At 43.1% G+C, this 26,117-nt stretch overlaps 1 protein-coding gene across 1 annotated transcript in view; it reads left to right on the top strand.

The window, feature by feature from the left end:
* Positions 1-26,117, top strand: part of HECW1 (HECT, C2 and WW domain containing E3 ubiquitin protein ligase 1) — a 188,722-nt gene that overhangs the window by 42,061 nt on the left and 120,544 nt on the right. Inside the window, 1 exon segment of the mRNA XM_083407000.1 lies at positions 24,767-25,091. Within this exon segment, the coding sequence (XP_083263126.1) occupies positions 24,767-25,091 (325 nt within the window).

Raw genomic sequence — 26,117 nt, 5'->3', positions numbered from 1 at the left:
TCCAAATTCAGCTGCTTTATCAGACTGAAGGAAGACTGGGTGGAATATGGTTTATTTCACAAATGCATATTGCTACTTCTCATAGGAAAAACTTAGAGAATTATCACATGTACACACAGAGGATTCCTTTCTTACAAGAAAGGAGATTCCATCTAAACATCAGGATGAAGTTTCTGACAGTAAGAGCTGTTTAACAGTGGGATGGTCTCCTCGGGAGGTGGTGGGCTCTCCTTCCTTGGAGGCTTTAAAGCAGAAGTTGGATGGCCATCTGTCATGGATGTTTTGGCTGAGATTCATGCATTGTAAGGGGTTGGACTAGATCAGGCATGTGGTCTAGTATCCAGTATCAAAAACTGGCAGTGATCTAACAAACTCTCCCATTGTCATTCTTCAGCAAGGGTTCCCTTCTCCCACCCCTCCAAAGTCATTTAAGATAGATAGATAAATGGATCTTTATTTCACAGATACAGTAGTTATGTTTAGATATCATCATGACAGATCTAAATAGTTACTATATGGACAAGTAACTAAACAAGTGAGAAAAATATTTTTAAATAATTTACACAGATCTGAGGAGCCAGTTGGAGTGTGCAGGGCTTCTCCCTCCCCCCAACTGACCAAAATCAATCCCACGATTGACTGGTTGATCGCAATTGATGTGTTGGACATTCCTGGACTAGATGACCCTTGGGGTCCCTTCCAACTCGACAGTTCTACAATTCTGTGATTCTGCAGTTCTGCCAATGGTATCAGAGACTCATTCTGAGCTGTTTTGCCAATTATTATCTATTTTGCATGTTCATTTTGCCTGTGGTGCTGTTTTTCAACCAGTGGTTTCATACTTCAAATGTTGATACCTAGGGCTGAGCCTTTTTTCATGTTTTGTAGAGATTTACCCCCTTTTTGTGGTGGTTGGCTGTGGAAAGTGGAACTTAAGTTTCAACCAGGTGACTCCCTTTAGGTAACTTTCAGGGTGATGACTGGGCCCCAAGGCTTGCTCTCTGGCCTATGGGCATGGGTATAGCTAAGGGATGGGCAGCTGCTCCCAATCAATAAAAATAAATAAAAATACATAGCTAAGTGAGATTCTGCCCCCCACAACAAAAGGTCTGCCTCCCCCCAACAAAAATTGTGGCTATACCCATCGCCATGGGGCCCTGGGACAGGAAAGGATCTGCCTTTGAGATGAATCTGCCTCATCTGCTTGGAGGTGGAGATACAGTCATACCTCAGGTTGAATGTGCTTCGGGTTGAGCGCATTCGAGTTGCGCTCCGCGGCAACCTGGAAGTAACGGAGCGCATTACTTCCAGGTTTCGCCACTCGCACATGCACAGACGCTCAAAATGATGTCATGCGCATGCGCGGAAGCAGCAAAACGCAACCTGCGCACACGCAGACGCACCATCGCGTCTTACGTTGCATTTAGGATGCGAACGGGTCTCCGGAACGGATCCCGTTCGCATCCCGAGGTACCACTGTACTGCATTTCTAACTGGTAGGGTTTTGGTTTCCCTAGTGGCTGCAGTTTCATTGTATGTTCCTACACCAATACAGTGGTACCTCAGGTTTCAGACGCTTCAGGTTACTGACGCTTCAGGTTACAGACTCCGCTAACCCAGAAATAGTACCTTGGGTTAAGAACTTTGCTTCAAGATAAGAACAGAAATCGGGCAGCGGCGGTGCAGTGGCAGCGGGAGGCCCCATTAGCTAAAGTGGTACCTCAGGTTAAGAACAGTTTCAGGTTAAGAACGGACCTCCGGAACGAATTATGTTCTTAACCCAAGGTACCACTGTAGTTGTTTCCCTTGCAGGTGTTTTGATTGGTTTGAACTTAAACACAGTGTTCTATATGACTGCATCTTTATTCAGCCATCAGGTCACTTGGTCCCCAAGTGCTGAACAGACTGAAACCTGCTTAGCTCTGAGCAGGGTGATAGTCTCATGTGCCTTTAGATCATTGATGGCCAAACTTAGCCCTCCAGCTGTTTTGGGACTACAACTCCCACCATCCCTAGCTAACAGGAGGACCAATGTTCAGGGATGATGGGAATTGTAGTCCCAAAACAGCTGGAGGGCCAGGTTTGGCCATCACTGCTTTAGATCAATGGGGGGGGGGGAGTGAATCTATACTTTGAAATGAAAAAATATGAGAGATGTTAAAATAACTATTTTTAAAAAATAATGGTTCACAAAATGGCAAAGCATTTCTTTAGGGAGAGTGGAAACATTGTTTGTGAATGGCACAGCTTTAATTGGCCTACACAAGTCCTTGAGTGATGCAGCAGGGAAGCATTTAAGCTGCAGTCCTCCTATACAATGATGGTGTGGGATATAGATGCCCCCTAGATCCTAGTACAAAGCCATTTCTAATATGTGACTTTGGGCCTTAATGGTAGGCTTGTTTAAAGGAGAAAAGCTTTGTCAAGTCAGATTCTTTTTCAGCTTCAAATATTGTGATTGTTTTTTATTACTCTCAGCATCAGTTGACATCCTGAATCAGTTGCCCAAAGACTAGAACTTTCCAAATTGCCCATCTTTACAATCACTAGTTGGTTTTTCTGTCACATAGGTGCATTTAACACTGTGAATTTAATTCAGAAAATTCATCTGTTCTCTTGCTTACGACTTGCAGTGAGCTGCTTATATTAGCATATAATTATGACTACATTGCATTGTATTTATTAATAGCCTATCTTAGTTAAACATTTGGTTTCCGTATGTGTTACAAATATTTTTGTTAAGTACTCACAGGACCGCAAAAATCCTCAAGGGTTTCTCCCAGATTTTCAAGGGTGTTAATCAATTGATTAGAACACAAAATTAGAAGGAAACAAAGTCCTCCTGGTCCAGTTCTGTCTCCTGTACGTTTGGATCAATGCACAGAAGGACCTAACCTAGGGCAGTGCTGGGCCGATGTGAGGTTTGCAGGGTCTTTTTTGTTTTTCCTAGAACCCTGTGACCCACCAGCCAGAGACAGGTACAGAAAACATGCGCTTGGAATTAAAAGGTTCTGAGCCCAGAGCTCTGTTGTCTGCTTTCCCCTGGCCTAGGCTATAGTGTGTTACAAGCAGAGAGCACATACACTCCAGAAAATGCCTCGTGGACAAAAGCAGATCTTCCTGCACTGGACTTCGTCGTTGAGAAAATGCTTTTGATGCATTTCTTAGGTGATGCCCCACATTATGGTGGCTTCAGGTAGGACTTGTTTACTGCAAGAAATTTTGTGTTGTAAGATAATTAAGATAGTTACATAGGTCTGATCCATCCAGTGACATAGGTACAGAGCAGGTTTGACTTCAGTGAGAACCAGTTAATTACATGGAAAAATGTAAACTGGTATGCATTTTTAGCATTAAGGGGCTACCAGCTCTTGATGACCCCAGCCATTGAAAATCAAGGATGCATTCATTTGAGTAGCCCTGCCTCTTTAGCCTCTTTAGCTTCTTTTGTGGTTCTGTGTCTTGGTCACACACTCCTGTGTGACTGAATATTGGGAAATACATTTGGTTCAAAAAAAAATTAGTGGAGAGAGTAAAATGTACAATGTCTGTGTGTCATCTTTACCTGGAAGTCTAGAACCTGTAACTTGTAAGCATTATATACCTGGTAATATTCTATGCATAAGAGGAGGAGGAGGGTCTTGTGACATAGAGAAGGCCCCCAACAGTTTTTGCTCTTTTGGTGTCATGGCTAACCCTTGCGGTCCTCTGTCTTGCTGTACCCAACAATTCCTGCAACAGTTTTCACTCCCGCTCTCCTGAACCACTTTCCTCCCTGTACTTGTTACATCCCTATCCCTTATTCTGCTTCTGCTCTACTTCATTCTCCCTCATCTCTCCATCCTCTCAGACTTTGCATCTCTCCTCAGTCCTCACCTTTGTTTTCTTATACTCTCTTCTGCCTTGTCATCATAAGTCATTCACACATCCCATAGTTTTATTTCTGTCCTAGTTTTAGTAAAGATTTTATTAAAGATGGGATAACAAAGAAATGGCAACTTGGGCTTTCAGAGGATCTCCTGGGCGCTGTGGCTTTCCCAGTCGCCAAGAACATGTTAAAAACTAGGCTGTGGGACACAGATCGCCAGGAACTAATCTCAGCTGCGGGAAAAACATGTTCCCCCTTTATTTTCGACTCTCTTGGGCGCAGGAATTTATTCTTAATTATTTACAAGTTTTGTTCAATCCGCGAGAAAGAAGAACCTTTTCGCTGGCTAGGTTCAATTCTAATGCTTCTAACCCCCTTTGGGGTAGGTTTGCGGGTTTGGCAGAAAGAAATAGAATCTGCCCATGCGATGCCCACCTGGTGGAAACTCTAGCTCACATGGCCCTTAAATGTAAAATGTATGACAGTTTCAAGACCATCTATGTATTCCAACATGGAAACCAGAGACGGAGGTTATGCGCTTCTTATTACAGGGAAGAGACCAGGAGCTCACCAGGACAGTAGCTAAGTTCCTCTATTTGATTTTTTGTTGCCGAAGTAAGCTACAGGATCCTGCCCTTGCTGGAAACCGACAAAGATGAGGCGGATTGCTTGCCTCTTCTGCCCTTTGGCGGGTGACTGTGCCGTTGGGGTGGCGTCAAGATTGCACTGGCCTATCTATTCTGAATGTATTCTGAATGTTCTTATGTGATGCCAATAAAGGTTACTTGACTTGATTAAAGATTCCATAGAAAGTCCCTTTTTCAGCATAGCAGTTAGGGTTTATGATAAGAGCACATAGATAGACCTGCAACATGCAATCACAGGTAGGCCCAGAGCTTAAATGCAGACTAAGGTTCACAGTGAGGCTTAGACACAGAAATCCACAATGAGCTGAATTGGTAGTGAAATTATGCTGCAGAAGTCTATCTTTCAAAGACAGTGCTGACCAATTTGTGGTCCTACAGATGTTGTTGGAATGCAGCTCACACATTGTCTGGGTGTTGCACCTATTTTAGGATAAATGGTATTCTTTAATCTTCTCTTCACTGGTCTTTAAGTTTTCCTAGCATTTAGAAGTTTGGGCAAGGGGAACTGTGTGTGTGTGTGTGTGTGTGTGTGTGTGAGAGAGAGAGAGAGAGAGAGAGAGAATCTACTGAATTTACCTAAATGGAATTATTTACAGTATATAGCAGAATGTAGCAGAACATTTCAAGCCAGGTTTTCCCTCCACTCCTTTATGTTTAGATATCACTGTTTTAATTTTATGATATGATAATGCCCAGCTTCAGTCCACTGGGCATGCTAAGACACTTTGAACCATACTGAATCATTTTAATGATACTAGCATTCATACATAATCAGATTCATTGTTTAACACTTAAAGGGGAAAATGAATATTGGATCGCATCCTGATATTTGGAGGAATTTTCACAGACTGAAACAAAATAGCTAGAGAAATCCTATATCCGCAATAAGCCTGGACCAGGGACATGCTGCTGAGATGCTGACAGGCCATCATATTAAATACATGCTCAGCCTGGGAGAGAAATATGAAAGCATCCAGTATGCTTTTAAATGTGTTGCGGATGAGTGTGTTATTGGTTTGCTTTTGTTTTTATTATGTATTTCGTGGTCCTTTGTGCTTTTGTGTTGTGAACCACCCTGGGAACTGTGGATGAAGGGAGGTATACTAAACAAACAAACAAACAAACAAACAAGCACAGAACCAGAACCAGAACATTCCAAAAGAGTTTATGAAAATGGCAGTTGCACCCACAGCACCCCTGGAACTCTACCAACCTTCCCAATTAAGGCCATGCCAGCACTAACCTCTCATGCTGCTCACACCAGGGGTGGGTTTTGGCCTTTCATATTTCAGCAGTGCCATGTGCAAAGCCCAAATTCAGCGCCGCCGCCCCTGCTTCTCACCCTCCGTGCTGCATGTGCACCATGTCATAGCTGCGACACCCTTCAACGCCTACGTTGGCTCAGTGCCCAGTGTAGGGGACATGGTTGCCCTGCTCTAAATAAGCCTCTGCTAGCACTTATATGGGGCCACCTCATGCAGGCAAAGCAAAGAGGTTGGTCATCACATTGCCATGCCCCCAATGTGCAAGAAACACAGAGAACCAGTCAGCTGCTGCAGGGACCGTGAAGGTGCTTCTGTGGCACTTTCTGCTAAAGCAGTGACAGACACTCTCAGGAGTTTTCTGGTTCAAATCCTCCCCAACAGATTTTATTTTTTATTTTTTGCCTCCATCCCACCCTCCCTCCAATGGAAGAAAGGCACAAGCAAGAAACAAGGGAGCTCAGCCTTGCAGTCTGCGAAGCGGGTACAGACACAGGCTGTGTTGCAAAGCGGGTACAGACACAGGCTCAGGCTGTGATGCCCCCGCTCAGGAAGTTGCTGGTTCAATTCCACACAGGATTCCCTCCCTTTCCAAGTACCCTTCGTGCATTGCAAATGGATAGTCAGTATAATTGCACACACAAAGGTTCCTCTCATGCTCTGGCTCATATACCCAAGCAGAATACATCCTGATATTGACTGGGAAGGTCCAGGAGGACAATGGAAGGAAGTTGCGGGGGGGGGGGGGGAAGCATGGTGGCAATTTATCTTCTTTCCCATCAGTATAGTGGGGCGTCTGTTGAATTCTCAGCCAGCAGATCTTGAGTATAGGACTGCATCCTAAGGGGTTAATATCCATCCATTGTGAATAAAGTTTCCTGTAATTCTGCTTCTGTTTCTTGAGTAAGAAAATAAATAATTGCAACAAATCAGACCTATTTAGACCTATTTAGTTGGTGTGGGTTACAATATATCAAGGTGAAGGTGGTCATCACTAATTTATGTTAATCTCTTGAAAGTTGTACTTATTATTTTTGTTCAAATACTGTAATTGGTGCTTCATAAATAAGAGTTTTCTAAAGTGTGCATACACAGGGTGATAATCAACTATGTTTTACTCAGAAGAGACCCCTTGCAGTTCATGAACATGACTAAACTAAGCTCATTAATTTCAATGGGTCTGCTGTGAGTAAACCCGAGCAAACTACCGTATACCATAGGGATCAACCCCCTGTATTTGAATGCCTCACCCCACCCCCACCAGTTACTATCAGCAGGTGAAGACTTGCATTGAATTCCTTTAGTCTGAGAGGTTAAATTTAAGTTCGCACGTTACACTGCTACTCCAATTCTCAGCACACTTATTTGGATGTAAAACCCTCAGACTTAAATGGAATTTAGTTATTTAAAGTAAAGAACTGTTGTTGTTTGTGAATGTAGCATCCCACTCCAAAATATAAAGTACTGAAATGAGCTCCATGGATTTTACTGTAGTGTGCTGCATCACAATGGCTAAGATCCAAAGTTCTGTGGGGCTTCAACATACACCTGAGACCTTAGGTGAGCAGAGTCTGCCTTAATTTTGAGGGGGGGGGGAGTCCAGCTTTCCTTGCTCAACAACTGTGCAGTTTTGCACACTGCTGACTGCGGTGGCCTTGCCTCCACAACCTTCTCCTGATAATTGCTGATAAGCATTCCTCTCCCCTTTTATTGCCTTGTAGCAGATAGTTTCCATCACTGAGCCGCCTTATGAATAGCAGTTTACTGTACAATCCTGGCGGGGTGGGGGGAGGGAGGTCTAAATCCCATTTGCTTCATCAAAGCTTAGAAACATCTAATTTTTAGTGTTTAATGGACTGCACCATCCATCAAGCGGCAAATCTTTAAGAATATAGATTTAAATGAAAAGGCTTTTCTGGTGGTACTTTCAGTTCAGTCATTGTTACAACAATGTTGATTTAGTTATAAGATTTTCTTAGACCAAATGAATAACTTTTAACTGCATTTTCCAATATGTTTTCAAGTTATTTCAAAGCTTTTCTGTTGTTTTTAACAGTGCAAGTTTTATTGGCTTAGCATCCAAGTCTACAGCAATATGTTAACAGGAAAATGATAAAAGGCAACATAAAACACCCCAAACATAAATGAATACACATTGGAATGGAGGAGGTATATTTTGGGGCAAAACACAATGTTCTGTTTTCATAAATATATGTCTCTGTATTAATATGTCACTTTGGAATACATACTGAGTTAACCTCATTGAACTTTTCCCCAGGAATTGATGCACTTACAATTGAGGAGTCATTATGCTGCTCCACCTGTGTAGTGTTAAGGTCAGTGTGTTTTTCTGATTATAAAAGCCATCCATGTCATTCCATTATAAATCCACAACCAGTCACAATGGAATGTGCCATAGCCCAGGGCTGGTTGCAGGTGCCCTAGGTAAACACTGTTCAAAGGTTTGCCCAATTCAGATAGTGTGGGTCTGCTTAAGCAAGAGTGGGGAACTGTGGGCCTAGGGGCCAAACTGAACCCTCTCCTGGTTTTTGTCTGTTCCCGTGCAGTTTCCCAATGACTCCTGTTGAACTTTGGTTTTGTTCTGTCCTTGACTCATTTTTAACATCTAAGGGACATGGAAAAGACCTTGCAGTAATAGGCTTCTAGGTAAGACATGTATCTGGTTAAGGAAGCCTAATTTATAGCAGGGGGTTACCACTTAAATAGCAGCTTGAAGCCAGCCACAAACTCAAAAGTGTGGTGAATTTGACATGCATTTCCTGCTCGCTGAGGCATTTATTCCCACAGCAGACAATGACCCAGTGGCTTAGCTCACAGTAACACAGCACCAGAAGGACTGTGGGAGGAGCAAAGAAGCCATAGTCTCCTCTGTGGGAGCAGCCATGCTAAGGCATGGCTTGGCTTAGTATTGTGTACAAGCTGAGCATTCATGTGCCTCCAATATCTAAGCTGTTTGTGAGTGCTTCCCCCACGAACACAGAGCACTCCTACATTAGGGAAGTGATATAACTGGTGCAGATATGCACAGCCTCTCGCCTTCTTATTTAAAATACTACTCCCACTAAATTGGGGGTGGGGCGTTCTGGGATGACATGCCCTACATACATAAATTATTAAAACTGCATCAGTGCATGCATGTGTATGGGAGAGTGTGCGAAACATCATATAAAAATCCCTGTGCAATTTTTTCTAAGGGCAGCCCAATTAACCAATTTTAAATTGGCTTTTTGGGTAGCCCTTACACCGAAAGATCAAAAGAGGGTAGAGCAGTGCTAACAGGTTACACTCCATTTGCACAAAGATCACAGGCTTCTACCCTGCCTGCCCACCTTCACCCTCCATAGAGGCAAGTAAATGGCATTATTCGAGGGTACGTTCCAGCCAGGCAAAGCCCCTTGAGGAGGGTGCAGAGCAAAACTGGTCAGGGGGTGATGCCTGGGAAGAGTCCTATAGGTAGGCTAGGGGGTGGTGGCTGCTTGATTTGACCCTCAGGCTTGTGGTTCCTCACCACTGCTTTATACGGAAGCCTAAAAAGTGTGCCTTTTGAAATGGCATCCTCAAAAGTCTACTTAACTTAACTGCATGCATGTCCTTTTTTCAGTGTCTTCCCATAAATCCTATTTTTGAAATCTACCTATGGCACTTATTAAACAAGGAGCAGTGTGCAGCTTGAGCATTGCAGCTGAGCATATTCATAGTGAGCCAAACACAGATAGTGCACCTGCCACTCATGCATGTGGCGTTTCTCTAATTCATAGAATCGTTAACCTTGACTTGATTCAAAGTCATTACAGCGCATAAATCAGCCATCATCATGTGCACGACATATGAAACCTGAAGTATATAAAGCACCTCAGTAGTACATATTTGAGGATCTTAAAGATGCTGAGCATGCAGTAGATTCTTGTTCCTATATACACAGTTTTGCTGAGCTTAGTCCTTCTAAATTACTATGTGTTTGTACAAAATCAGAACATGTGGCAGTGTTTTCCCTGGTGCTATTTCTGTCTCTGAAATAAATAAATAAAGTATTTTGGGATTTGCTTCTTACTCCATTCTACTTTGTTGCTGAATCATAGAACAATTTCATTGCCTACTAATACAGAGATTTCCAGGTGCTGCATGTGTTTTGTACATATGAAATTCCTGTTATGTTCTTTAATTTCATATGGGCTTTAAAAAAACCCTCGAAAGTTATTTCTGTTGTTGAGAAAATGTTTACAGCTAATTGTCTGAGGGAGGAAAACAGTGCTGCAAATTGTTGAAGAAATGCATGAAATCATTTTACGATTATTGTATTTATATGTTTCCTAAATTTTGCACTGTTCTCATCTTTGCTAAAATGAAAGGATGTCTGTTTGGTCTTTTGAAAGTACATAGAAATGAAAAAACTATATAGGTGTAAAAGGTGCCCCAGTTTAAGGGCAAACCCTCCTCCTTCATTTTCCAGCAGTGGCCAATATGTGTGCTGGGAAGTAAAAGGTTGCTACTCTTGCAAATTGACCTGAGGGTACTCTAAATTCTTACCATCAGTAGTGCAGGCATCATGTGCACTAAGCAGGCACACATCTACCTAATGACTTGGTAGTGCCCAACATGGGTTCCTGACCTCGTGGCTCATGCTTACAAGATGCCAACCTAGCAGCTTCCTTGGGTCTCCCACAACCTTGTGATGTTCATTGGTAATCAATGTTGAGTCATCCTCCTCCTTGGTCACCACTCAGTAGTGATCTCTTCCATCCTAGAGTGCCATCTCAGTCACTACAACTGGTGTTCTCATCTGCTTTCCACCTCCAACATTTCTTACCTACCCCTTACTAACACATCAATACCTCCATTTTACCTGATACAGCCATCTGCTCCTAGTTTTGCCATATTTTGAAGAACAAAAAAGAGGACACATTTGCCAACTTCTATTTTTAACTCTGGATCTCTATGATGACTCTCATTTTTACACACCCATGAAAAAGAGAATGTGTCCTGGAAAAAGAGGACAAATGCCAACCCTAGTCCTGCTTACCCACAAACTACTTCCAGCTGCCCCTCTTTCCTTGGAAGAGCTGCCCATCTCCAAAGAACTCCAAATACTCCCCAGCTATTTCCTTATCTCTCCTCAAAACCTCTCGTATCCTTGCAATTTTGATGTGCGCATTCTAATAGATCAGGGCCACCTTTCCTACATGTTCAAAGGTAGCCATGGGCTCAGAGAACAGTACACCTTCCGCAGCTTAGCCATGCCTTCCAGCACCACCCGCGTCCCTTTCCAGCTAATAACAGCTGGAAGTAAATGCCTCTAAAATCAGTGGAACTTGCTTCTGGTTGTGAAACTACTGCATTAGCTGGCTATAATATATTAGCCTGCCTTGCAGATAGAATAGACAAGAAATTGTGTCATGGACTGGCTGGATGCAGAGGAGTGGTGGGAGGCACCAAATGGGGAAACCCCAAGGGCATCCCCCAAGAGAAGAAGGTTCAAATTTGATAGTGGTTTACTGAACTGCCTTCAGTCGACGCTACCAATTCATACCAGTTTCAAGTGACTTTAGCTACCGCGTCTCTCACACACTGAGCCCTAAGAGATTTTATTTCTGGGATGGGGTGGGGGCCTTGAGCAATGAATTCTTGGCATCTTCAGATAATTACCGTTCATAGAGTTTGAGATGAGGCAGACACAGCTGAGGCATTGGGGAAGAGAAGAGAAATGGATGTCCTAAGTTGTATTTCCCCCGAAGCAAATTAAACAAAGACCAAATACATAACAACAATCTGGACTTGCCTCCAGTGACATCCAGCTCTCCCCCCGGAATCCATGGAAGCCAGTGCAAGGAGAGGTCTACATGCGCAAGTAGAACCCTACATGCCTCAGACGTTCACACTAGCTCAGTTTCTGCTGTGCTTGCAGAAGGTCCAATCCTCAGTATATCTAGGCAGGACTGGGAATGTCCCCTCCCTGAAACTAGCCTGGAGAGTTGCTGCAAGTCAGTGCAGACAATGCTAAGTGAAGCAATGGTCTGACTCAGTATAAAACAGCTGCCTATGTTCCATTAGCAGGTCAATGGCAGTGGCTGGGCAGAATGGGTAGGGAGGAGCCACGCACTGCAGAGTCCTTTCACATGTGCCTAGTTCAAGGTCAGGGGGGAATGTGGTTAAATACACAAGTTTTACTGTGTGTACTTGGGTGCCTTGATTCATAGTGCCCATCCAGATCTTAACATGCAGACAATAAGCCTTCTGTTTATAAAGCCAGTTAGAAGTTTAACAGTGTAGCTCCTTAGCATATAATTTAGGAAAACCCTAATGCAAGCATTTAAAGTGAGTAAACGAATAGCTAAGGACATCATAAATCTTTTACTGGCAGCGCAAAAAGCAAAAGTGTTGCTATTTATCAAGCATAAAGGGAAACATCTCCTTTATCACAATGGAACACGGCTGCTGAAAGAAGACGTTCTTTCTCACTGAACTGTCTGATGTAAATTGGGTTACCACCCATCAAGATTATCCACATCAGCTCAGAAAGCACTGTGACGATCAAGGAAAGTACTGGGATTGTTATGCTGTACAAGAGCCACTTTCCTCCCTTTTCCCTGCTCAGGAGAACAAGTGAGCTAATTTGAATACTGCAGCCTATGAGCCATAAGACACAGCTGGTGCACCCAGGGTGAGAAGGATCCGCTCACCTTGCCCCTCCCTTGGCTCCGCCCTCCTCATAGCCTTGCGCTATCACACATCCTGTGGGGAAGGTGTGTGGACTGGCCATGACCTGTGCGCCTTGAGGCATCTCTGCTGCCTTCTCTGAAAAGTTTTGAATTTTTTTTGGGGGGGGGGCATTTTCTCCTTCCTCTGCATTAGAGTAGAACCCATATGACATTTGTCTTGCTTCACGAATCAAAGACACTCTTGTACCAACCCAGCTTGCACCTGTTAGCTTTAAAGAATTCCAAAGGAGAACTTGGGATAGAACTATGTATGATGCTAGCAAACCTCTGTCTTCAAATGCGAGCTTACTCCAAACAACCATAAAGTGGTGGAGTGAATGGTGCAGTTTGCATCAGAGAAGTAATGGACCAAAGGGGGTGAATCTTTCACCTGCCTGTGCCTTATTTCATTTGTAATCCTATCTCTCAGTCTAAGGGTTTCAAAGTGGCTAATGGAATTTTTAAACACAAAAGTCATTAAAATCACAGGTGCTTATAAAGCAATAAAATACAGTAACACATTCAATTGATAGCCAGCAAAAGTAAATTAAATAAAATACAATTAAAAGCTTGAGAAAATTTAAAATGTCTTAGAATCATAGAACCATAGAATGGTAGCGTTGGAAGGGATCCTGAGGGTCATCTACTGCAAGCCCCTGCAATGCAGGAACCTCAACTAAAACATACATTACAGTTAATCGTCTAACTTCTGCTTAAAAATGTATGTCGACCACCTTTTGAGGGAGTCCATTCCAAGAGTTGAACAGCTCTTAATATCAGAAAGTTCTTCCGTATGTTTAGTTGGAATCTCCTTTCTTGTAACTTGAAGCCATTGGTTCAAGTTCTGTCCTCCAGAGCAGGAGAAAACAAGCTTACTCCTTCTTCCATGTGACAGCTCTTTAGATATCTGAAGATGGCTGTCGTATCCCCTCTCAATCTCCTCTTTACCAGGCTAAAAACATACCCAAATCCTTCAACCATTCCTCATAAGGATTGGTGTTCAGACCCTTAATCACCTTGGTTGCCCTCCTCTGCACACAGTCCAGCTTGTCAATATCCTTAAACTGTGGTGCCCACAACTAGACACAGTACACTGGGCACTCAGCTACACAGCTGCAATTATAATGTTATGCGTGTTATAAAAATGTGACACAGGGTGGCGCTGTAGAGCGCAAAGGCAAATTGCATATATATGTTTTATAGCATTTCTTTTATAGCATTTTCACAGTTTTTTTTATATATCTGTAGATCCAGCCCAGGTGTGGTCTGGCCGAGGCAGAATAGAGTGGGACACTATGCTTCTGTTGATGCAGCCTAGAATAGCATGGGCTTTTGTGCAGCTCCATCGCACTGCTGACTCATGTTAAGCTTGTAGTGTACTAAAACCCCTAGATCCTTTTCACATGTAGTCATGGCAAGCCAAGTGTGCCCCATCCCATGGGCGGACTTTGGTAATCTTTTGTAATGTGGCATCCTATGCAAGGCCAAAATTTGGATCTTCTCAGTTTTGTGCCCCCTTGGCTTGGTGCCCTTGGTGTTTTTTGCAGGAGGGAAAAGCAGCTGCTCATCTTATATTTGAGCAGCTGGTTCTTCTTGCCTATGTGTAGAACCTTACATTTGTCTGTGGATGTAGTTGCCTGACAATCCCAAGGGCGGAGAGTTCCAAAGATGAGGAGCCACAATCAAGAAGGCTGTGTTCTGCAAAATCACACTACTGGAGGGTATTAGTAGGAAACCTCTGTAAGGGTTATCATTTGCATATTGAAGCAGGAAGTCCTTCCACTCCATCAGGGCTTTGAAAGCCAGAAGCAGCATTTGAATTGTGGCTGGTAGCAAATTGGTAGTCAGTGAAGCTTTTAAAACACTGGGAGGCTGTAATCTCTCTAACCAATATCTGTTAAAAGATGCTGTTTAATAACAACAATACTCGCCCCCCCCCCCGCTTGCTCATGAGCTCCCCTGGGGTGAGGGGCAAACAGTCTTGGGCAGCGGATACTGGAGAGGAAAGTCAACAGACAGAGGAAGTGTTTAGCACCCAGTTGCCATAACCACAGTGGCGTAGCGTGGGGGGTGCAGGGGGGGCCGGCCGCACCGGGCGCAACATCTGGGGGGGGCGCTCGCACTCGCAGCTCTCTGCCCCTACCTGGCTCACTCACTCTCTCTCACTGCAGTGCTGGCTGTGAGAATCCGATCCAAGCCGCCGGGTCGCCGCCCACTGTGGAGGGGAGGGTGCCAGGCGTGCGGTGCGGTGCGGAGAGAGAGCGAGGGACTGTCTGGGGGAGGGACAGTGCAGCGGGGGGGGGGGGACGCAAATTACTTGCCTTGCCCCGGGTGCTGACAACCCACGCTACGCCACTGCATTACCATACTGGTCATTGTCCAGCAGCAATCTCAGCTGGTCTGTTACTATCATGTTCCAACTTTTGGTTTTGCAAAACCTGCCCTTTTGCCTGTCCACAGCAGTTGCAAACTGGCGTGAGGGGCCAGGAGGGTGGGGCAGCAGAGAGGTTTGGGTGGCAATGCTTCTCACAATGCTCTCCCTAAATAGTTGAAAGACAAAGGTTTTTCACAAGAGGTAAAATGTTTACAAGGAGAACCCTCACATTTTGGCTTAGCCTAGTGTCAATAACTATAATCTGGAGAAGGCGTATTATAGGACATATTTCCCAGAAAAACTGGGAATTTATGAGTCAGAAGTATCTGCTCTGTTCTAGGAAACCGATGTTCCATTTTGTGAGGTGATTCAGTTATTCCTGTAAAATTTGGTGATTCCTCATCTTAGAAATGATTTTCCACCTGATGGATCCTGCAGTATTTATTAACATAAACTGACTTTTTTTCCAAAGCCACTAGTGGAAAATACTGAATAAAAATGATTCCAAATTAATCCTGCTAGATGATTCAGTATACTTTAAAATTGACCTTTTAGCCAGTGGTGGCCCATCCTGCTTCATCACCTGAGGTGAAACCTTAAAGGTAAAGGGACCCCTGACCATTAGGACCCCTGACCATTAGGTCCAGTGGTGATAGTGGGCTCTGACAAGATCTCATGAGATATTGCTGAAAGGCACTCCATGAGATCTCACTTCTATAACCCTGGAGATGGCTTCCTCACCCCACCTCACGGGGAAGCCAGCCCTGCTTTTAGCTAAAGTCTGCCCTCTTCCATTTTAACAAATTATATCTCTCTCTCTTGTAAATAATGTTTATTAATTTTCAATTAAAAACATCCCAATTAATGATAAATTCAATCAAATCAAATCGCAATACAAACATATAAAGCCAAATTACATTCCAAATTAAAATTTCAGGGAAGGACTTCCCATGTTCTGGATGTCCAGAGCAATTATCTCACACATTTTTTTCCTGCTTTCTTCTCTATTGTTACTCCAGTTTCCAACTTCTGAAGTTAACTTCTCAAAATCTCTTCAGTCACCGGTACATAACTCTTATAGTTTTAAATAAGTCCGCATGTCCATTCGCCTGCACAGTTTAATTCACGTTATTGTCCATCAGAAAGAATTCTCCATGCTGTCTCCCCGCAACTCTGGGCTGTTGTCCAAATCTACTTCATTTGAAGATTAATGACGCCGTAGGCTCTCGAGTTGTTATTCCAAAGCACTTTGTAGAAAATCAAAAGGATAAGATAGAATACAATATATTTCACTTATGCTTTCAGAAATCATTTGGTGATTTATCAGCTTTTCCCAGTAATGGCACCTGCCCCCTCCCTGGGCCTGGGGCAGGGGCGTGCTAAACCTCAGCTTTGCCTTCATTTTCACCTTTTATAACAATATTCTGTGGAATCGGATGCACTATTTTTTGTGAAATATTTTCCCATATTATATTATAGTCCAAAAAAAGATGTTTCCCACTCCTCCAGAAGGAGGAGATTTTTCTTCTACGCCACAGCTAATGAGCGCCATTTTGTCTTTTGCCAAGTCCAATTAACAAGTCCAATTACAACTTCAAACAAGGGTTGCACGGCCAAATAACAAATTACAATTGAGACTTCGCCTGTATTCCATTTAATGTTAATGTAGATGTATACATCTATAGATGTACAGAAGAAAAGAAATAGCCGCTCACCTCACATTAATGAAAACACAATAGGAGTCATTTTCAAAATCTTAGCATCCAGCGACTGCTTCATTTAGCTGATCTTTTTTGTCTCCTTCTTTCCAAAACACACCTGTTTATTGTCCAGATCTTTTTATTTTAGCAAACAGGTATCCCCTGCATGAAGGAACGGCTTTCAGAGAGTTCCCAGTTGGCTCCGTGCCAGGCTTGGCACCCAGTGTCCTCTGTCCTCGCATCTTGTTGCGAGCGACAGATAACGGACGATCTGCGGGTGAGGCAGCCCCCCACCCTAAGGGGGTTGGCAGAGCTAATTACCCTCATATTAACTCTGAATTTCTGGCACGACTGGGGGTCTGATCACATGGGAGGCAGCCATTTCCCTCTGCAGGAAACAGGAAGTCCCCATTTTAACAAATTATCTTAACCAACTAAATGTGTTTCTAGTGCAAATAGTAATTTGCACTAGAATATTGGCTGTCAGTGCTGGCTTTGCCTCAGCCTCGGATGCTGTAACTTCCATTTCCTACACTGCCCAGAATGGGATCGTGCTTGCTGGCCTCATCCAGATCGCAGTGCATTCAGTGAATGGTAGAAAGGGTACCTCTATACACAAACCACAGCATACATGAGGAGGCTCTTTCCACTCAACCCACAAAGGTTGGGGGTAGCACCAGTGGGTGCAGTCATGCTCCTCTTCTCCATGTTCAGTATATCTGCAGAGGGAAACTTAAATGGGTCCCCACCTCTCTTGTTAGCAGTTAATTTCACCTAATAATTGGGAGGGGGGTTAATGGCTTTGGAAGGGAAAAAGCAGCTTCTCTTCTTCATATCTGTGAGTGTGATCTCTAAGGCGGAATCTACACACATATAAAAACCGTTCTGAAAATGCTTTTTTAAAAACCATCTTTAAAAATACATTGAATTTTCTATAAGGCTCACTAATGCCATCTAGTGTCACATTGTATATTGCACTTAAAACACACTTAAAACGTTTTATTTGCAGCTATATAGCTGAGTACCGTGGTACCTCCGGTTACAAACTTAATTTTTCCAAAGGTCCGTTCTTAAGTCGAAACCGTTCTTAACATGAGGCGCGCTTTCGCTAATGGCGCCTCCTGCTGCTGCCGCACCACTGGTGTGTGACTTCCGCTTGCATCCCAGGGCAAACTTCACAACTAGGGGCATCTGCTTCCAGGTTAGTGGAGGACGTTACCCAAAGCATTCATAAGGAGGACGGTATGTAACCTGAGGTTCCACTGTAAAGTGTTTTTTGCCTTTGGGTGAGGAATTACAACAGAATGCTCTCCTATGCTATCTTTTTATCCTGTGATGCCATATGATCAGATTGAAGTTTTCCTTAGCCTGTCTCTAGGGTTCCAGGGGAAGTAAAGTATAAACTTGTTTCTGCTTCATGCATCTCTGTGAATATATTCAGCCAAGAAGCCAGGAAGCTTCATAGTAGCTAAGGATGTGAATTTGCCTCTGTTGGGGTCAAGGCAAATAATGGGTCACGTGTAAAGGCAGCCTTTGGTAAAGTCAGTATGAGTACAGACCATTTGCAGAATCACAGTTAATGAATCACAGTTTAATACAAGTATCTAATCTGACATTAATTAAAAGAATTGGCTTTAAATGGCATGAGAAAAATACAGTTGATTATCAAATGAACTTATCTTGATTTATATTGCAAAGACTGCTAGAAGAATTAATGAGAATGTTATTATCTCAAAGGATTATAGAACAGTGATTGTACCCTTAACATGTGCAAATTCCATAGGCTTGTTATTCTACAGAATCCCAAGATACATTGTTGTATTTATTAGGATTTCTGCTATTTGAGCAATTCCTGGTTACATTTTCTATAGCATTCAAATGTGGAAAAATCAAAAGTGAGATGCCAGGTGTGTCTGTGATCCGACTATAAAATGAACAAATACTTTGCTTGGTAGCTTGAGTTTGAGTTTTGGAGTTTGTGTCAGAATAACCTGCCTCTGCATAGGGAATGTTTTGTGACCAGAGAGGCAGAGATTTTTTTAAAATACAGAACAGGTAGCTTCTTCTGGAATGCATAATTCTGTATCATTAAAAGTGACTATCATTTACTCACACCCAGTGCAAGAACACAGTAGAGTTACCTACTCCCAAGTAAAGGCTAAATGGAGGGAGGCACGATTGGAACACAGAAAGACACAGACTGAGCAACGGCCACAATGGATGGAGGGCTGGGGTCTCAGAAGCCTAACTATTAAAATATATCTATCTGTTTCTCAGAGTATCAAACTAGTTCACTTGCAGCAGACTAGTGTGGCCTCCTACGCAGTTTGGAAAGTAATAGACTAAGAGGTACTGCATTTTAATAGACATTATTATGAATTACTATTATTTATGATTAAAAAAATAACGAATGAAATATAAACATGTGACACTCAAGGTTTTGCCCACAAACAGGGGAGATGGTGTCATAACATGTTTTGGTTACAATATATATGAGAATGCTATGAAGATGAGAATATTAAATGATATCCTCTCCCTCTGCCTAATCTCTGTTGAAAAGTTACAAGGCTCTGGCAGCTGCAAAATTTATTATTTTGTTTGTTTATTATATTGGCATTGTATGGATAATTTTATAAATGATACATTATGTGGCTTAGCAAAACCTTGCTAATTGTACTAATATTGGGACGATGGCCAACACTCCTGCTTGCGTGTTTTCAGTGCTTTAGGGAACTGAGTACTTTGGCTCTCAAGGCTTTGTAAAGCTTTTTGTTTACCCAAATTTATACATATGAATCTGTGAAGAGTGTTTGTTGAGGAGGCTTCTGTGATGGACAGCAGAGCCAGACCAGAGTCTGGTGATGCAGTGCTTCAGAATTCCACCAGAGGGCTAGAGCCTCTCTCTGATTGGCTACCATGACAGCTGGAGTAGCGCTTTGGGCGGGAGCCGTTTCCAAGGGAGTTTTTGGAGAGGGAGAGATACCTGAGATGGGAGATAGGGATTAGGATAGGGCTTATCTGAGGGAGAATTGGTTCAAATTTGAGTTTAACATCCATCCTGAGGAGAATATCTATAGCTAGAGGAAGGAGGCTTGCAGCTTAGATAGTAAGACAGTGTTGAGTGGAAGCAGGCCTATTTTTGATCACCTGCATGGAATAAGGATACACTTTATAGACTGATCTCTGCCCTCCCCCCATTACACTTGATGTATTTGTAGGAATGAAAGAAAGAAGGGCAATAGTGGGTAGAAGCAATACTACACAGATGATGATGAGCCAAATAGGTCAGTTTCTGCTCTCATGTACACCCACGCAATTCTTCAGCTTCCAGGGATACGCTCTTCGTCTGTAGGGTTTTGATTAAAATTATTAATGTAGCTTTTGATATCTGTGCCGACTTTTTCCCTTCAGATTTAGAGCATTATAAATAATAAACGATGCCTGTGCATATCTTGCATGCTTATAACATCTCTATTCACACTGCAGGGCTTGCAGATTTGGAATGTGCAACACCCATCACTTGTGCTTTGTTCTTGATCAAGGAGGTTGTCGGGAAGAGAATTTAGAGTTTCAGAATCAACTTTGAAGTGTCAGAGGAATTACAATTAAGATTCTGCTACACTGACACCACCCATAATAAGCTTGTTTTCCCAGTTTATGAAAACGGAGAAGCTTGTCACTTTGGGCTAATTAAAAGCTACGGACTGGTGGAATTTGCTTCATCCTATATATTTTCTATTTTGCTTATTTTCAAACTTTATGCCTTCAGGGAACCCTTTCTGCATTTACTCAACTTCCAGGAACCTCTGCATACCTGCCACAGAATCCCAGCACCTTCTTATTTTATGTTTGGGGTCTGTTGTAGGGGTTCACAGTTGCAGAGTGAGGCCAAGAACACATCTAACTTGCAGGTGTGCATTGAAGGAGAAGATGAGTGACAGTGGGAAGCATGTTCTCTATCACTGATTTTCTCATTGAGCAAACCCTGATAAGAAATCAAGGAACCCACAAGATTCCCTGGCACATAGTTTGAAAACCAATTCTTTATAGTTCAGGTGGCCAGTCCATGACACAGACACCAAGCATTTGACATCTTTGGGCAGAAGTAAACCTACTCAGTCGTATTCTAGATTCTGCAGACTAAACAGCCTGTGACCCACCAAACCAAAAGCCCACAAGAGCTTTAATATTTCTTTTGCTTGTCAGGAATTGCAAAAATTCTTTTACAGGGGAGACTGTCAAGTACCTGGCAATCCTCAGTATATAGCTGTTGAGCTGCATTTGATACAGTGAAACACAAGCTGTGCCATCCTTATCCTTGATTAAATAAAGAAGACGCCTTAACAATGTAGAATGGAAATATACAAGCAGGAGAGCTGGAAGACTTGCCAATGACATAGAGGCAAACACACTCTTTCCTGCATTTGCAATGATGCCACACTCCTTGGTAAACCACTTCAAGGTACCTGGAAGATGCATATACAGTGGTACCTCGCAAGACGAATGCCTCGGAAGACGAAAAACTCGCAAGACGAAAGAGTTTTTCGTTTTCTGAGTTGCTTCGCAAGACCGATTTCCCTATGGGCTTGCTTCGCAAGACGAAACGTCTTGCGCCTTTTTTAAAAAACCACCAATGCATCCCTATGGGAAACCGTCAATACACAGTGGTGCTTCGCAAGACGAAAAAACTGGCAGAACGAATTAATTTCGTCTTGCGAGGCACCACTGTATGTAGAACAATGAGCCTGGCAATGGAGCTCTCATACTTTGGAATGAAATTTGTTGCATGCTTGTGAAAAAAGTTTTGCTTACCTTACTACTATGTTTATTTTGAATGGGTACTTTTTCAAAGCTTTCTACAAATTTATCCTGTAGCAAGATTAAGTTCTGGAATCCTGTACATATTTGCCTGAGAGTAAGTCTTACTGAAGTCACATTAGTGTTTGTGTGTAGGATTGCACTGTAATACTTCTGCTGCTATGAAGAGAGAAACTACTCTCTTAATTATGTCTCAGCCGGGAATTTCCACTTCAACTGCAAAAAAATTAATCCTGTAGTTTATTGTAATGCTTTGAAACTCAGGTGAGAGTTAAAAGCATCTACCACAATAATTCTACTGTGCGTATTCTCCAGGTGGATGTGGGTGGGGCTACTGAATGTTAACTTATAAGAAAAAGTTGTTCATTCTATAGAATGGACTCCCTTTTTCATTCAGAAATATTGCCAAAATCAATATACAATTTTAAAATCCAAATATATTGCTTGTTTGAAGATTGGGAAAGTTGCCGCTAAGGGTTGGTTCCTGTCACAAGGTAGCAATGGCGTCCAGCGGTGCTGCTCAACCTCCGATAACAAGCAGTCCCCCAAGGAACTGTAAGAGGTCAGGGGAGCAGGCAAACCACGCTGCAGGCCCCCAAGGCCTCTCAATGGAAGGCAATGCCTGCGTTCTTTCCCCTTTCCGCTTGCTACAGCTGGGTTGCTCAGAGCGAGTGATTCCAGCTCCCCGATCTCACTTGTGACAACCTGGAATACCAAATATTTGATCTTTTCAACAGGTTTTACTATTCCGGATCTAATAATTTGCTCAGTGGAAAGAACATAGTGAAACTGGACCTGTCCTGGACCTATGTTTAAAAGCAACTGGCATTTTCTGTTAATGAGCTCAGAAATGTTGAGTTTATATATGCATTCTCTCAGCACTTCTTGATTTATGTACCTGGCGGAACGACTAGGGGACACTTATGCAGCTCTTCTCATATAGACTGGGACAGGTGTGACAATTTCCTCCCACTCCCCAAGACATGAACATATACAGTAGGCCTGAAACTTACATGAGGGTTATATTCCGCGGATTGTGCCTAAAGCCAAAATCGCGTATAGTCAAAGCACATTGGGTTCAGTCTTTCCTGTTCAACTGAGAAATACTTTTTCTTTTTGTCTCTTGTGCTATGCTGTGCTCTAATTGAAAAATACGTACAAAGTTTCGTTATGGGCATCATCACTTAACTTCCACAAATAGATTGGATATTGGCTGGGTTTGATAGTTGGGTTACAATTTACTTTAAAGTGGGACACACCGGATTGAACTCTTTTTAAGAAAGATCTACAAAAATGTATTGAGGCATTAGCATGTCCTCTATGTGTCAAAGCATGATCATATTTAAATATTTATTTTCCTGATAAACAATAAGATTTAGTATTTTATACCACATTTTCAAGTGTAGCCCAAGCCCAGCATTCTAATTATGTGCAACAATTTCTGCAGCATTGGGCAGGGTGAGCCTGGGCACCAATTACACAGTGAGGTTATGGGAGAGATATGCTATCACTATGCTAGCAGAACAGTGCATGCTATCCTATACATTCTTTGCCTTGTGGGAGGGGAAATATACGGTTCAGGAAGTCCCAAAATGGCAGTAAAATGGCAGACACCCCACATATCCATAGAAACATTCAAAGCCCACCAGTGAAAGACTGTGCCAGTGATACTGCCCACAGTGAGAGGGAACCACAGAACTCACAGCAGTGGGAACACACATGCAGCACATCTCCTTATGTTACAACACACAACGCACAAAATGATGCCATAGTTCCCCATTCTATGAGCCTGTCCCCTTATGCTGCTCACATGCAACATGCAAAGAGAAGGAGAGACTGTGCAACACAATGGTCCAGTTGCTGCCTGGGCATGAGACCTACAAAGAGGACACACACACAGGGACCTTGGGATAAGGGTTAAAGACTCAAACAGGGAAGAAGAGTGTGTTAATAAGCCCTGAGCACTATGGGACAGTCACAGATGTGTGGCCTATTGTAAACTTAAATTGGCATCTGCCCAGCTCAGTAGTGGCCAGTATGGTGTGCAATAGCAATGGAGTTACCCTCCAAACATTGGTTCTGCTACAGCTTACCTGGGCAGTACTGGGATGGCTCAGGGCAGTAGTGAGCTGTGTGGTGCACCAGCGGGTAGCTCTGCCAGTGTGTCCATGCAGCTCTGACCATGTCCCTGCCCCAGCACTGCCCAGGTAAGCTGTAATGATGGTGGCATTGGGAGGGCAGATCTGATGCACTGTCCCATCACACTGGTCACTACTGAGCCAACAACAATCATGAAATGAGAGGAACCATGGAAAAGGAGGGATGGAGTGAATCTGTTTGTTTTGAGTTTCATTGATTGACTTGTTGACAAAATGTGGAGGCCACATGAAACTGCATTCTCCTGGAGACTACTGAGCAGTTTGTTTGTGTGCAGTGTTTGTCCCCAAGTGCTGCTATGCAGTTGCTCTGCCATCATTTAGTTTCCTTCACATTACTGCTGTGCCACTAACTGGAATCTTTTGCTGTGGTGTGAAAACAAGCCACATGGCCTTGAAATATGGGGTGCCTGCTGCACATAAGCAGCTTGCTGTGGAGAGCAGCTGCAATACAAAGTAATTCCAGGCACCCTCTTTGCAAAGGAGTCTTCAAGCCTTGTTGCCCTGGCACCCATTCTGTTTCCCTCCCTCCCATCTGTGATGGTGCTTCGTGGCTGCTACATAGGAGCAGATGGTGTAGAGCCAACTGTGGCAAGGTACTGTAGCTCAGCATTTGAGCACAATAAGGATTCAGCTGATACGCTTACCTCTGGCACAGTATTAATATGGAGCACAATTTTTTTTACCATCAATATAACTGCAGCCTAGGAATACCAAGCCCAGGAAAAGAGCTCAGCTGGCAAACACCAGTAATTTATATGAAGGTGACTCTGCATCACTTTGCAGAAACAGATGGTGCAGTTGGGCCAGGCAATAAAAGGAAAGATGACTGCAATAGGAGACAGACTAAGACACCAGTTTAGCTGCCAAAGGCTGGTTATGGGCCAAATAAAAAAATTAAATGGAATGTTATTTTGCTGATGAAAATCCTGTGTTTCATTAATTCAGATTCAAAAGAGATGGGCAATATAAGTAACAGTCTTAAATATAACCAGCTAATGACAAATGGTTACCAATTATGTAAAGTAGCTATCTGCAGTGTGTATTAAGGATGTAAGCAAAATTAAGGATGTAAGCTGCATTTTGTGAGGTGGTTTCTGCTATGTTGCAGTCATGCATGGAGGTTTGGTCACCTCCTCATTTTTATTTTCTAAAATGATGATATATTGGATTCAACAAAAAATGGATTGTGCTTGTCAGTGACTCCCCTCTTTCCTTTTGACAGAATCTGTATCAGAACAGGTTCCTTGGCCTGGCTGCCATGGCATCGCCATCTAGGAACGCACAGAATCGGCGCCGGTGCAAAGAACCTCTGAGGTACAGCTACAACCCAGACCAGTTCCACAACATGGACATTGGGAATGGTCCCCACGAGGCAGTCACTATTCCGCGCTCTACCAGTGACACAGACTTGGTCACCTCAGATAGCCGGTCTACACTCATGGTCAGCAGCTCCTATTACTCCATAGGACATTCGCAGGACCTCGTGATTTACTGGGATATAAAAGAAGAAGTGGATGCTGGGGATTGGATCGGCATGTATCTCATTGGTAAGTCAGTCCCACCCTTAGGATTTTAAAAAATATATTTGCAAATATGAAGTGTATCTAAAGTGGGCCAGCGCAGTTTTTTGACTCACCAAGCTAAACCTAACTCACACCTCCATGTGTTTTGAACTACTCCACCCCCACACCTACCCAAACCTGCAAAACAAAGTTGGCCACAACAGGAGGTCTATTGAACTCCTGTAGGGCTCTCTTCAAACTGATGAGTGAATGACTTGTTCTAATTACCAAATAAGCATGTGTATTTGAATCCCATGGAATTCAATGGGACTTACTTAAATATGCTGTCCTTCATGCCATTTTAATAGTGATTTTCTTCGAAGAGCCAACATAGCTCAGTGACTAAGGCAGGCTTGATAAGATGGGTTCACATATATACAAATACATACATTATGGAAGTCCCCCCCCCAAAAAAAATGTTTAGGGGTACTCTCATTTTCCTACTCATACTGAAATACTGCCCCTCAATGAGGCTAAACTTAGATTCACAAAATGTTTAGGGGTATGCGTGCCCCTGCGTCTTCCCCAGAAAAAGCACTGCATTATGGTCTTTCAAGATCTGCTTCCCCACCTGTAAAATGGAAGTAAGTGTAGCCTTATAAGAACGAATTGTAAGACAAGCGCACTGTGTTTTAAGGAGAATTTCAAATGCTATAAAAAGAGTTAGCAATAAAAGGCTGCAAATGCTTGCTGGGCTCCCCTGTGCCACTGCCCTTCTCTTCTTTTGCACAAACAGCTATGTTCAATTCACAGTTGCTTATTTGTGACAGGGTGTTGTATCACACTCTAATGTCCACACTGAGCACATCCTGGCAGTTCCTTGGGGAGGCACCAGGGAGGTGTTACCTGAGGCCTTGCCCTGTGACCTGCCAGACCATCCAGCTTCTTTCCATCACCACCTCCTTCCTGGCTTTGACTTTCCTGGATCTCCTGTCAAGCCCTCTCTTCCTCCACAACTATAAGGAACCCTGAAGCCTCACTGTCTACAGCTGTGTCTTGTCAGGCCCCACT

The sequence above is a fragment of the Podarcis tiliguerta genome (genome assembly GCF_965153285.1).
Source record: "Podarcis tiliguerta genome assembly, chromosome: 12".
NCBI classification, from domain to species: domain Eukaryota; kingdom Metazoa; phylum Chordata; class Lepidosauria; order Squamata; family Lacertidae; genus Podarcis; species Podarcis tiliguerta.
This window is presented reverse-complemented; position numbering and strand designations above follow the sequence as displayed.